Below are 14,509 nucleotides of genomic sequence, written 5' to 3' on the forward strand. Positions count from 1 at the left end.
TTTAATAGGGACGTTATCGACAGATCAGTCCGCACTGGTGGTACCATGTCGCCCTCTGCTGATTTACTTCCGTATTGGCGAAACTGATAGAAAAAAGCGCGCTGATTGGTTGATTCGCCTTTCTCTTTAGGTATGCTGCGTTCTAATGCTGTTGGAAATATGAAAACTTCTACATGAACGCACTTCAAACAGTCAAAAAAACGGGAAGTGCAGACCGGAAGTCCGTGATTTAATATTAGTGGTGAGTTAGCAGAGTCTTGAAGTGAATATCTTAAAACATTTCTCAATATTTGACAGATTAAGATTTACTTTTATTATTTTTGCGCTTTTCTTTGTATTTTTTTTATGTCATTAATTGATATCGTGCATGCTCATGGATGTTTTTTGTTACATACTTCACTTCGCTGAAATCTAATCTAACTATGGCGTCCACGTCAGCGCGAGAAATGAGAGTGTACAATCATATTCGCAATTTCCCACCACCCAAGCCGGAGCTTATTGGGGACACCTGAAGGCAGCATCGGTATCTATCAGTCCACTTCCCCTCCAGCATCCCCACACGACACAGGGCTCACAGGCGACAGCAGTATTGTGTATGTTTGTGTGTGAGTGGGGGGATCACCAGACACCATGACCATCAGGAACACCCTGCGGGATCATGGGCAGAGGTACCGACCTCGGATGGCTTGTCTCAAGAAGGTAGGTTATCCTTGTGCATCAGGGATGATGATGGTGATCACAGCCCTGCTCAGGCTTGTAGACTACACCTGCAGACGCACCTATAGATAGGTCACTTATGTGGCTGCTCCAACGCAATACCTGGGCTGTAGTGGTCTGCTTTATCCTCACAAACCCTGGATGTACAGGCATTTGCTCTTATAAACTGCATCAGCCAGTGTATGTAAGAGATCCTCAGTGGTGGGTTTCCTGATGCTTTTAGTGTGTACATTTATCTAGATTAGATAATTTTGAAAAGCAGCAAAGCTCACAGGTGCTATTTGGATTGCAGAATACTTTGAGGAGATGCAAAAAAAAAAAGAAGAAAAGAAATGTGAAATGTTTAAATTATGCATGCAAATCTGGATTTCTGATCAGAATTAGTGCTGAAAAATAACATTTCATAAGAGCCAAGTGTTCAGAAATACAGAAGGATGACAAGACGTCAAAACAAACACGCTATCTTGGGTTCAGTGTCTGTCACACTAAATGTGAGACTGTGTTTTATTGCAACCTTTTCACAGTGATAAGGTCATTCAGTTTAATAAGCATTAAGCCTGGATCAGTATCTTCCATCTACAACAACCAGACGCTGCAGAGAAGTTAATCCAGGCGCTGTGTGCTGGTCAACAACAGCCTGGTGCTGTGGACAGAGTCAGGCTCCATTCTTTTCTCCACTGCTGGATATTTATCACTGTGAAGTAAATAAAAATGTGCAGGAAATAATTAAGGTAGAGCTCTTTAATTAGCAAAATGTTCCTATTGTACCCTAATGCAGCACTCACAGTGCCCTGCTCCCCGGGGGGAACCCTCACAGATAAGTCATTTTCCAGGACAACTTTGTGTTTTGGTCCATGAAAGCCCACTTTGGTCGGGCTCAGCCTGGAGGCTTATAGCCTCTCCAGGATGACTTCAAAGCACAAAGCCACTTCAAACAGGCCCGCGAGTCATCGCACACACTCTCAAACTCTCCCCCTCTCACACACACTTTCACACAGACTGAATTAACGTACTGCATGATTTCTTGCTTTCAGTTCACACCTGAGCTGCGGGATCAGTGAGAGCCGCAGCATTAGATGATATGATAAGTAAAAAAAGAAACCTGTTTAGAGGGCAGTGACTCACCGCAAAACCTCCCACACAAGCCAAATAAAAGCCATGACATCAGGGCATGAAATAAACCTCTTAGCTCACCTCTCCCCTCTGTAAATGCAGCATTTAAGGTCCAGTGTGAATGATTCAGGAGGATATATTGGCAGCAATGGAATATGATATAATAATATAATGTGTTTTCTTTAGTGTATAATCACCTGAAAATAAGAATCATTTTGTTTTCGTTACCTTGGAATGAGCCATTTACTCTCACCGGCCACTTTATTAGGTACAGCTTGCTAGTACCAGGTTGGAACCCTTTTTTTAAAATTCTTGGTGGCACAGATTCAACAAGGTGCTGGAAACATTCCTCAGAGATGTTGGTCCATATTGACATGATGACATCACACAGTTGCTGCAGATTTGTCGGCTGCACATCCATGATGAGAATCTCCCGTTCCACCACATCCCAAAGGTGCTCTATTGGACTGAGATCTGGTGACTGTGGAGGCCACTGGAGTACAGTGAACTCATTGTCATGTTTGAACTTTAGCAGGTCGTCTTGACCATGTCTACATGTCTAAATACACTGAGTTGCTGCCATGTGATTGACTGATTAGCTATTTGCTTTAACGACCAGTTGAACAGTTGTGCCTAATAAAGTGGCCATTGAGTGTCTATCTACATAGGGAGAGGGTCCTTGTTGAAGGAGAATTTAATGTTGTGCTGCCATGGTTCTACAGAAGTCCAGAAGCGACCAACCAAATGGTTGGTATTTCTCAAAGAATGTGAAGTATCCTTGACATTGGAACAGTCCTTAGGCAGGATTCAGTGACGTAGCATCCTCAATTCAGCCATTTAAGGATCCTTCCTTGATTTTGAGAAACACCCACTGGCTCTAGATAGGGCCAGTCCATGTTTGCAGCCTCTTCATGATGAGCGATGACAAGCAGCGTCACGTAAACGCAAACTGTTTTTTTTTAGGGTGGAACTGCTTTCTTCAGTGTTTTTACTGGTGTAAATCACTGGATCCGTTTGTTACAGAGAAGTAGCGACAGCATCTGTCAATGTTGCTCACCTTTTTTCTCTGGTAACTTAAGATCCAGACGTTTAGGAGTTTTCCACCAGGAGCCAAATTATCTGCAGCAGTCTCTTCCACTCCAGAAACAACCGAACTAGATGATTTAAACTGGTAAAAACACTGAATAAAGCAGTTTCACATTACAAAATCTATGTCAGTGTTTTGTTTGTCCATTCTGGGCTACTGTAGAAACAGGGCTGTGGACATGGTGGTCTCCATAAACAAGGACCCACTCTCTATGTAGATATTAACTGCTGATTCTAAAGGGGGTTGTGCTAATAACATTAGCATGTTCTCCTTGTTTGGAAAACGTGTTTAGTATAAGACAGTTGTTTTGTCAGTGAAGCTTGTGAGTTGTAATGGAGCCAAATTATGTAGCGTTACCTTTGTTAAATGTTGCTGTTGTCCCTGGTTTTATATGAGAAGAGGAAAAAGTCCACTAGCTGTTAGGTTAATTTTTACAATGTAAAATGCCATAGACTTGTGCTAATAACGTTAGCATGTTGTATTTGTGGGGAAAATGTGTCCAGATAAAGACAAGTGTTTGTCTGTGAATGCTGCGAGTTATAGTGAAGCTGAATTGTCGACTTGTGTTTGAAATTGTCTCTATTAAGCCATGTTTAATGTGTGTTTAATGTGTGTTTTGAATCAACTAAACTTTACAGCACTTCACAGAAACCTCGCCACCGACTGCTGTTTTGTGTAACTGGACTTTAACCACAGATGACATAATGTGCTGCCCTGATTTTCCCTCCATAACAGCTGCCCCCAAGCGACTGGTTGGCATGGTGACCTGCTGCCTCTGACCCCCTCACAATCAGTTGTCGTGGTAACCTCTTCTCACCCCCTCATAATATTCCTCTGCAGGCGGAGAAGGTGCTGCTGGAGATGCAGGACCCCAAAACAGGAGTGAAGTCACAGCCTCAGAGACTGGTTATCACAACAATACCACACGCTATCACAGGTAGAGAGAGCACACACACACACACACACACTGCACATATACAGTACAGTACACACTTGATGTTATTCAGCAGCTGTTTGACTGATTGCTCCTGCATAGTCTCACTGGAGGATACCAGAGCTGCGGGCGCAAACTGGAGAGCTACAGATTTAATCTCCATGACAACCCCCGCGGTCTCCGAGTCAGGGAGAGGGAAAAAAGTAGGAGGTGAAGGAGGAGGAGGATGATGATTGAGTGTGCGAGAGGAAAAGAGCAAGTAACAGAGACAGGAACAAGAGAAAAACAGAGCGGTAGTGAGGAGGTGGAGGAGAAAGGAAACCTCGGCTGTTACGTCACTGTTGAGCTTTTGAATCCAGGCAGGTTAAATCAGCTGAATGAAGGAAACCAAGCAAACATGGAGACTGCTGCTGCTCTCCTTTTTAATCTCTCTTTAATTTCTGTATCTCCTCTCCTCTTTCTCCCCTCCTTTCTTTTCCTCCTCTCTTTCCCTCTTCTCTCATTTCCTTTCCTGTTCACTCTTTTCCTCCCCTTTCTTCCCTGTCTCCTGTCTTCTATTTTCTCCTTTCCTTTCCTTTCCTTTCCTTTCCTTTAATTTTCAGTCCTTTTCTGTCCTGTCTCTCCTCTTACCTCTCCTCATTCCTTTCCTCCTCTCCTTTTCCTTTCTTTCCTGTCCCTCTCTTCTTTTCTCCCTCCACCTCCTTCACTTTCATCCTCCCTTCTTTCCTTTCCACCATTAATTTCTTGTCTTTCCTCTCCCTTTATCTCGTCTTCTTTCCTTTCCTTTCCTTTCCTTTCCTTTCCTTTCCTTTCCTTTCCTTTCCTTTCCTTCTTGTCTCTGCTCTCCTCTCTCCCCTCCTTTCCTTTCCTCCTCTCTTCTGTCCTTTCTTTTCCATTCCTCTCCCCTCCTTTCCTGTCTCTCCACTACTCATTTCTCTCCTCCTTACTGTTCCTCCTCTTCTTCCTCTCCCTCTCCTTTATCTCTTCTTCTTTCCTTTCCTTTCCTGTCTCTCTCCTCCTCTTATCTCTTCCCATTTTCTTCCTCTCCTCTCCTCTTCTCTCCTCTCCCTTTGCTCTCTTGTCCTTCCCATCCCTCTCCTTTCCTTTCCTTTCCTTTCCATCCTTCCTTTCCTGTCTCTCCCCTCCTCTTATCTCTTCCCATTTTCTTCCTCTCCTCTCCTCTCCTCTCCTCTCCTCTCCTCTCTCTTTGCTCTCTTGTCCTTCCCATTCTCTCCTTCCCTTTCCTCTCCTTTCCCTACTCATCCTGTTTCCTTTCCATACCTTTCTTTTCCTCTCTCCTTCATCTCTTTCTTCCATTTTTATCTCTCCTCTCTTCCTATCTTCCCTACTTTCCTTTCCCTCTCACCTCAACTCATCTCTCCTATTCCTTCCTTCTCTTCTCGTTTTCTTTTCTATGTTATGTTTTCCCCATCTTTCCTTTCCTTTCCTTTCCTTTCCTTTCCTTTCCTTTCCTCATCTCTTCTCATTTGTAAAACTGATGGTTAGCGTTTAAAATATTTTGTCATCATTTCCATCTTCCCTCCTCAGGTGAAGACATCATCGCGTGGTTAGTGGACAGATTTAAAATAGACACACAAGGTGAGCGATGAGCTGAAGCTGTTATATATACATATATGTGTACATGAAACACAGCGTCAGTCAGCTTTTCCTTTAACTCCTGCTCGTCTCTGTCGTCCTCAGAGGCGAGGAGTCTGGGCTCTATGCTGGTGGCGTTAGGATACGTCTACCCTCTACAAGACCACAAACGCTTACTGCTCAAACCAGATGCGTCTCTCTACCGCTTCCAGGTGAACACACCACATTTTAAGATGTCTAATGAGTCTGTTGTTCTGTTCCTTGACAATAAAACTTCTGCCTTTTGTCCTCTCCAGACACCGTACTTCTGGCCCACACAGCAGTGGCCTGTTGAGGATACAGATTACGGTGAGTGTAACTAAAGTCGTGCATGTTATCACAGGTGCTGTTACCAACACTCACACTTTCTGTTTGGTCACTGAAGCAATCTACCTGGCGAAAAGAAACATCCGTAAGAAAGGTGTCCTGGAGCTGCACGAGCAGGTGAGACCAAGAGTGAGTGGAGAGTCAGTCACTTTGTCTGCTGGCATTTACTGAGGTGTTATTTAACGTCCTCAGGAGCAGTATAACCGTCTTCACAAGTGGATGAATCATAAATGGGACTTCATAGTGATGCAAGCTAAAGAGCAGTACAGGTAGGAGTGTGAGACACTCAGAGGCATCACTCAGGTTTACGATCAGGGCGGCGTTATGATGCTCCGGGGTGTGTGTGTGATTCTCAGGGCTGCGAAGGAGAGGAAGAAACCGGACCGTGTGGTGTTTGACTGCCAGGAGAGAGCGTACTGGGTGGTTCACAGACCTCCGGTGAGAGCACACACACACACACACACACACACACACACACAGGATACAGCTTCATGTAGATACCAGTGGATTGCCAGCAGACAGAGACGTCTGAAAATAAATTGCACTCCACCTAATTACTTCCCAGGATATCTCATTAGCTCTACCCATGATGCCTCATTACCATTACATGTCCAGTCAGAGGGAAAGGGCACTGCTGATTAATATTTCACACTGCGTAGGAGAAGGTGGTGCAGAGGTTTGCAACTTGTTCTTGCGACATTGTGAGTTTCACTCTGTTTCATGAGGCCGTGTCACTGACCAGACTTGCTGCTCCCCAGACCTCCAGAGTCCCCGACAGACCCAGGGTCACTGTGTGTTGTTTTGCTTTGCGGTAATTTAATTGCCCTCTGAGGCAAATATCAACAGACAAGCTCAGGGCCGTCTTGGAGGTCCTGCTTTGTTACATCATCTGGAGGACCAGATGTTTATTGTTTCAGGTCAAACTGTGTTAATATGTTGCTAGTCTGAGTGGGCGGAAGTTTAATGCATAGATCAGCCTCTCATTGGGCGGAACGAGCCACCCGCTGAAGTCCTGCCCTAACACCTCCGGTTGTGTAGCAGTTTTCAACACGTCCTTTACTAACTTTTGCGGTGTTTGATCTTGCGGGGATGTAGCCATTTTTCTGCCATGGTTCACGTCCTGTAGGCGATATTTTTGTGGGCGTGTTACACCAAAACCTGTTTCCCCCCCGGCAATATTTTTGCAAACGCACCGTTGCTGTGGCACCCCCCAGAACAATTGTGATTGGTTGAAAGAAATACAAGCAGCCGGGGCGTTTTTTTCTCCAATCTCAAAGTGAGAGTCGGCCCAGCCAGACCTTTCTTTTCTTGATAAAGGTCTGGTGAGCGAGACTAATATGTCGCATATTCCTTAATTATCTCAAACTGATTGACCCACAGGAAACTCGCAGCCTGTCGTTTAGCCAGTTCTTGTTGGTTTCTACTTCTGTAGGCAATTAATTAATCCATTCATTTTCTGTAACCGCTTATCCTGTAAGGGGTTGCGGGGGGTGCTGGAAGCCCAGCTGTGATTGGGTGAAAGGCGGAGTACACCCTGGACAGGTCACCAGACTATCACATACAGACAAACAATCATTCATGCTCACATTCACACCTACAGACAATTTAGAGTCTTTGGACTGTGGGAGGAAGCCGGAGTACCCAGAGAAAACCCACATTCAGTACGTTAACATGCACGCAGTAGTCGAGCTAAGCTCATAGCTCAGGTGATCAGTCAAATCGGACTTCTTGTCTTGTCTGAATATACATGCAGAAGAGAAAATTGAATTTCTGACCAAGTACGTCTGACTCCGCCTTGATAGGCGGTGCTGTGTCCTTTTTAATATAGTGCGTATTGAACTACTTCCGGTTGACCCAAAGAGGAAGCTAACGACGAATGAAGATGGCGGAGATGGATGTATTTGCCTCGTCTGTCCAGAAGTGCGTCTTGTTCTTCTTGGTCGCCATGGTGTTTGTTTGTTTGTTTTTACGGGAGTTACTGCGCTGCTGTATGCTGAACTGCTGCTACGTCATCTTCTTCTTCTTCTGGGTGAAAGCCCGCGAAAGAAAAAGTGGTGCATGTACAGAACGCCGTGTCCGACTCCAGTTGGACTAAGTGGATACATGCAGCAATAGTTTGATTTTCAATTGAATTATCTAAGTGTGTTAGTCGAGTATTTCAGTCGGACTAAGCTGTTTACATGCATTTAAAAGTCTGGTTTCAGTCAGACTAAGCCAATAATTTGATTTTCTCAGGCTGCATGTAAACGTACTGACTGACACAGGGAGGACATGCAAATTCTGCACAGAAGAGCTCCCCAACCAAACCAGGAACCCTCTTGCTGTGAGGCGACAATGCTAACCACTGCACCACTGTGCCGACCAAATTGATTAGTTGTCAACTGCTGGGTTCCAAAAGTTGAACCCGGCCTATCTCAAGGCGCAGCCATCAAGCCCTGAAAAATAGGCACTCGGGAACGCGTGCACACTGCAACAGCGTTGCTTCGGCGTTTGAGAACGCCTGCCACATGTCCGCATTGAAAACAATGAATTTGAGCAAGCAAAAACATGGCATGTGTACGACCCTAACTTTTGTTGAACGCCGACCAGCAAAAGTTCAAGACAACAAGTGACAGTTACTAAAAACATAGTGTAACAATTGTGTAAGTAGAGAACAGTCATATTATCAGTGAGCCGACTCAGATATGTTTATACAGCAACATCTTTATTAAGTGTGCTAACTTCAAGCAAACTGGTCAAACCAGACCAATAAAACTCTATATGTGTGAGACAGTCTGCATAAAGGTCAGGTGGTGAGGGTGGTGAATGGGTCAAACACAGGACTTTCACTCAGGAGACGATGTAAAACCAATGCTTCTGTCCAACCTTGATCTTTCCTAATCACATCGTTTTGGCACCTAAACCTAAGGAAAGTGAAACCTGACAAACTGGTAGCAACTAGGGGTGGGTGATATGGCCCTAGAATAATATCACGATATTATGCATATGTCTCACTTGTTTTCCCAGCTGACAGTTACAAACTGCAACACACTCATCCTTTTGTAGTCACAGTCAGCTTTGTATCTCAGATAATATTATAATCCAGGGACAGAATCATCCTGATGGTAAATGTGGTTCAAGTCAAAACGTGTCAGCTGGAGACAAACGAATTACCTTAAGTTGTATCTGTAAAGTCAAACAGTAGATTCACAAAATCACATTTTACGTGTGTCTGTGCTCTTGATGTCTCAGATGGTTGGGATTCAGGAGCAGTGTGACACATTAGCAGCCTGTGATTAGCATCATCAAACAGCCATCTGCTTTAATTAATGAGTCCTCTGGTAAACACATTGTGAAAGTGTTTTTTGTTGTCATCGTGTGTGTGTGTGTGTGTGTGTGTAGCCAGGGACAGTGAGCGCTATGGACTACGGACTGGATCGACTAACAGATCCCAACGCAGACGAGGTAACAGGTGAGTCTGTGTGTGACCTGTATGAAGATAATTCCTGCCGATCAGCTTATATTCAGTAAGAGGCTTTAATGCATGGAGCCAGGTGCTGTATAAAGGATACCTGATGCTTGTCTGTCTTTTCCTCTCCCTCTCTGCTGATTTAATCATTAATCTTGTACTAAAATTAACTTGTCTGTCTCTCTTTCTTTTCCTCTCTTCTGCAGATATTTCCCATGGCTGTCCTTTTGTATTTGGACCTTTAAACTGGTTACAAACACCTACATGCACACAACCCCCATATTTGTACTTGACAAACAGTAAAGCATTTCCTAAGTTCTGTCATAACCTTGGCCATCACAACTACATGCTTAATCCTTAATATAGCCTGGACCTAATCTGAATTCTGACCGTAAAGGGAAACTCCACTGATTTTACACATCAAAGTTTACAGGTCTTAGGAAGTACTACAGCATCCCTGGGCATCTTAATATTTCTTTAGGCCCCAGGGGCTAGGGATGAACAACAGTAACTCAGAGTGAGCTTCAGATTCTGTATACAATATTAATAGCTCAACAAAATAAAATCTAAGACAAATTACACATTTAAACAGCTCCTAAATACAAAAAAATGTCCCCTGGGATCTGTAAATATAAATCAATAGGTGATTTCCTACTTTTAGTAAAATCCTAAATGATTGTTTTTTTTCCACGTGGACCGTCGACTAATGGATGACTAATCAACTATTAAAATAATCAGCGACTATTTTAGTAGTCGACTAATCAGTTTTAGCCATTTTTCATAGAAAAGTACTGTAAAAGTACCCCAAATACTCTTACTATGTACAAATATTGGCAGCTTTACACACTCTCCCATGACGGTGAACTAAAACCCTTTGGCGTGAGTACAAAACAAGAAACTAGATGACATAATTTGGGGGTTTGGGAGAGACAGACCGACATTTTTCAACATTTTAACACATTTTTCAATACAACAATTCGTCGACTAATCGAAGAAATAAATAAGAAATAATTATTAGTTGCAGCCCTACTCAACAGAATCACATGAGCACTCACAGGTGTACTAAATATACATGGGTCATGTGACTAACATCAGTCTACGGTGGTTAGTGTTTATGATTTTACCTGAGATGTTCCTGCGGCCGACCAGCACCTGCTCCTTGAGACTGACTGTGCAGTCGGAGTTCTGTTTACTTATGTGTAACTTTGGGCCTTAATAAAATGTGAAAGAATGAGTTATATAAAAAAATCACCCCCCCATACAGCTGTCATAAATGTGTAAATTAGCTATAAAGATCAAAACCTTTTTAGTACCACGCTGTAAACATGAGTCTGTGGGGATTGACTCGCTTCTGGAGCCAGCCTCAAGTGGCCATTAGAGGAACTGCAGTTCTTGGGTTTGATTTTCAGCCCCGGAGGTTGCTGACTGGTCCGACCTCAATGCTTCATCATGACAATTGCTGGCCAACCACAGCACAGTAGGGCGAGGTGAAACACTCTTGGGGTCAAAAAATAGGCACACAAATCTCTGACTGAACCATCAGTGGTTGAGTTGCACTGTGGGTTGTGTAAGCGTGAAGTTCAACAAGGAAAAAAGAAAATATCTGTAGTTCTGCAGTGTCAGTTTTGATCCTTTGTTTCAACTTCCCATCATGAATCCGATAATATCGAGTACTCGTTTAAGCCTCAAACAGTTAGGATTGACCAAAATGTCCTTGCTTGTTGGGTCCAAACCTCACAGTGGTCCTTAAAAAAAGAACAAGAGCATGAACACAGAAACACCAAGAGCACAACATCCCTCTGTGTCTGCGTCAGAACCAGAAATACTTTATTGATCCCTGGGGAAATTAGGTCACATTACAGCTGCTCTTATAAGCACAGAGAAACTATTAGAGAAAATAAGAAGTATATAAAAAATATTTGCATTATGTTACCATATATAATATGTGATAAAAATATAGAAGATATAAATATAAGAAATATATAAAAATATGTGCAATTTAACAGCAGTGTAGATAAAAAATAACAATGCTGTGTTAAATATAAATGTGAGAACAGTATACATAAGAATGTAGGTCAGAGTATATAGATTTTTTTTGTGATATGACATAAAATCTGTAATTTTTTTCCCGCAGGCCAAAACACCCGACTTCTACGACAGAATCGTGAGTGAGATATATATTTTTTTTCCAGCATTTTTCCCCTCGTCCTGTTTGATCTAAACCAACAGCTGTGTTAACCATTAGTGATCCACAGAGACAGATCTGTTTCCCTGACATCTTCATAGCTGTCATGTCTCTTCCGCCTCCCTGCAGATGATCTTCACGCAGCAGTCCATCATGAGGCCCCGAGTGAAGTCGTCTGTGTCCATTGGCGCGTAAGATTGTCCATCATATTCCCAGTCTGCTTCTATCGGTGGCAAACCAGTCACTGTCATGCACAGGAGATATAGATAGGGTAACTGAAGGTGCAGTGACTTGTGAAGAGAATGCATACCTACTCCAATTTACGACATGCAGCAGGGGACTGTAGGTTGGAATTGAACCCACAGCCACTTTGGCAAGGTCAAAGCCTTTGAACATGGGATGCCTCCTCTACCAGGTGAGCTAATGGGCGCTCCCATGTTTTAGTGTTTAACTGAATATTGGAGACAACCATTTCTTTAATTGGTCCAGTATTGAAAGAGAGCGCTGCAGCGGTGGAATAGGCTGCAATGTGATCCATCCATCCATTTTCAACTGCTTTGCTGTGACCGGGTCGTGGGGGCAGCAGGCTAAGGAAAGCACCCCAGACGTCCCTCTCCCCAGCAATGCTTTCCAGCTCCTCCTGGGGGACCCCAAGGCATTCCCAGACCAGATATATAATTCCTCCAGCGTGTTCTGAGTCTGCCCCGGGGCCTCCTACCAGTGGGACGTGCCCAGAACACTTCAAACAGGAGGTGCCCAGGAGGCATCCTGATCAGGTCCCGAACCACCTCAACTGACCCCTTTAGACGCGAAGGAGCAGCGACTCTACTCCGAGCTCCCTCCGGATGTCCGAGCCCCTTACCCTATCTCTAAGGCTGAGCCCAGACACCCCACGGAGGAAACTCATTTTGGCCGCTTGTATCTGGGATCTCATTCTTTTGGTGACTAACCAGAGCTCATGACCATAGGTGAGGGTTGGGATGTAGATGGACCAGTAAATTGAAAGCTTTGCTTTCTGGCTCAGCTCTGTCTTTAGCACGACAGTCCAGCGCAGCGCCCACATCACTGCACAAGCCACACCAAACCGCCGATCCATGTCACGCTCCATTCTACCCTCACTCGTGAACAAGACCCCCAGATACTTGAATTCCCTCTCTTGAGGCCGTAACTCTCCCAACCCAAAATATAATCCCAACCGGCAATTGTTCAGCATCAGTTTAGTATGTTCACTAAAAGTGCTTGTTTTCAGAATGTTATTTTATATGCTGACAACATTGTTTGTTTGTAACTGGCCCAGTTGTTTTGGTGCGCACACAAGTGTGATTGCTGTGTTCATACCTGGCTAAACGAACTGCACTTGAAAAACAACCAAAAACAACAGTGCAGGTGTGAAACCACTCTTAGACACAAAAATATGGTAAAATGGGGTCCAGGTTGAAAAACATCAAATTTACTCTGTAAGCCATGGGTCAGAAAATACGTGATACTTTTTGTGGTGTCAGTCCAGGAGTTATTGACGGGATTTCTTTGCTTTCGCCAAGTCAAAGAGATTGTCGATCTCTTTGTATTTTGATGCAGAAAGTTCCCTTTAATTTTCTGCTAAATTTGAATAGAATATGCCAAGAACATTTTAAGATATCCTATATCTTATACCTATAACATTTAGTGATGTAATAAACACAACTGCTAACTCCTTTTGTAAGGGAAAAAATATTGATTATTAATTATTAAATTATTTCTCCTTGTTCTATAGATTGGTGAAGTACTGCTCCACCTATCACAGTCACGACCCTTTCCTCTCCAAGTGTCTTCCCAGCAACCCCTGGCTCACTGATGATGTCACGTACTGGACCTTGAACATGCCCAGGTGAGTCAGCAGTGGACGACACAAAATCTGTACTGTATTCAGAGAGTAATTTAAAATAAATCGTTCCTCATGTTCATTTTATTTGTGTGTGCGTGACAGTGTGGAAATACCAACGAAGATGCGTGTGGAGAGGTGGACGTTTAGCTTCTCAGAGCTGCTCTCTGATCCTCGAGGACGAGACGATTTCAGACTCTTCCTGAAGAAAGAATTCAGCGGTATGATGGTCGTTATTTTAATCGGCTTAAAAATAAGTGCAACACCACTGATTACAGAAGTATTGTTGTTGCAGAATTGTTGTTCTGCAGATTTATTTTTGGTCATACATGTTAATTTTTTTCAGCCATTAGAAGAGGCTAAGAATAGTTTTCTAATATTTTCTATTCTGATCCATCTTAGGTGAGAACCTGGCGTTCTGGGAGGGTTGTGAAGATCTGAAGTGGGGCGAAGCTGCGACGATGAGAGAGAAAGCAGAGCATATATACAAGTAATGTCCTCATTTATTCTCTATGTGAAGGCAATGTTGTTTTATATTACTGTAAACTGAATATCTTTGTGTTTTGGACTGCTACTCAGACAAAACAAGACATTTTGGAAGTTGAGATGCTCATTTCTTAATGTTTTTTTCAATATTTTATTGACAATGAACTGGTATTATAGCTATGAGATATTTGTAGTGTAGTTAAAAGTACAGAATTTTCCTCTGAAATGTGTTTTAGTGGCAGGAAAAGATCATTAATGAGTAAAGTACAAGTACCTCAGTTTGTTCATCCCAAAAATCAAAAATACTGTACATATTCTTCCTCTTACCTGTAGTGCTGTTTATCAGTCTAATTTGTTTTGGTGTGAGTTGCCGAATGTTGGAGATATCGGCCGTAGAGATGTCTGCCTTCGCTCCAATATAATGGAACTAGATGGCACACGACTTGTGGTGCTCAAAGCGCCAAAATAATACATTTGAAAAACAGCAATGTCTCTTTACAGAAATCAGGACCCAGTTACTCAAGATAATCCACAGACCCTATTGTGAGCAGTTTCATGTTGGAACTATTTTCTTTCTATTGAACTACACCCACCAACCTTATTATTGCGCAGAAGGAAGCGTGCATCTACTGCTAGCTCACCTAGCACCACTGAACTAGCTAACATTACAGCTCAACCAAGGTGGACGCCATTAATATTTACATCTGGTGCTGTCA

The 14,509-nt window shown here is 43.2% G+C and overlaps 1 protein-coding gene across 2 annotated transcripts in view; it reads left to right on the plus strand.

Annotated features, from left to right (window-relative positions):
* LOC125880533 (regulator of G-protein signaling 9-like) overlaps window positions 1–14,509 on the plus strand; it is a 25,499-nt gene continuing 10,990 nt past the window's right edge. For both annotated transcript variants that reach the window (XM_049563095.1, XM_049563096.1), the window contains exons 1-14: window positions 1–699; window positions 3,758–3,854; window positions 5,400–5,450; window positions 5,553–5,659; window positions 5,744–5,795; window positions 5,872–5,930; window positions 6,006–6,082; window positions 6,170–6,251; window positions 9,195–9,257; window positions 11,396–11,425; window positions 11,576–11,637; window positions 13,200–13,313; window positions 13,413–13,528; window positions 13,710–13,797. In XM_049563095.1, the coding sequence (XP_049419052.1) occupies window positions 631–699; window positions 3,758–3,854; window positions 5,400–5,450; window positions 5,553–5,659; window positions 5,744–5,795; window positions 5,872–5,930; window positions 6,006–6,082; window positions 6,170–6,251; window positions 9,195–9,257; window positions 11,396–11,425; window positions 11,576–11,637; window positions 13,200–13,313; window positions 13,413–13,528; window positions 13,710–13,797 (1,067 nt within the window). In that variant the 5' untranslated portion in view covers window positions 1–630. The remainder of the gene's footprint in view (window positions 700–3,757; window positions 3,855–5,399; window positions 5,451–5,552; window positions 5,660–5,743; window positions 5,796–5,871; window positions 5,931–6,005; window positions 6,083–6,169; window positions 6,252–9,194; window positions 9,258–11,395; window positions 11,426–11,575; window positions 11,638–13,199; window positions 13,314–13,412; window positions 13,529–13,709; window positions 13,798–14,509) is intronic.

Source organism: Epinephelus fuscoguttatus, linkage group LG20 (genome assembly GCF_011397635.1).
Source record: "Epinephelus fuscoguttatus linkage group LG20, E.fuscoguttatus.final_Chr_v1".
In the NCBI taxonomy this organism is placed as follows: domain Eukaryota; kingdom Metazoa; phylum Chordata; class Actinopteri; order Perciformes; family Serranidae; genus Epinephelus; species Epinephelus fuscoguttatus.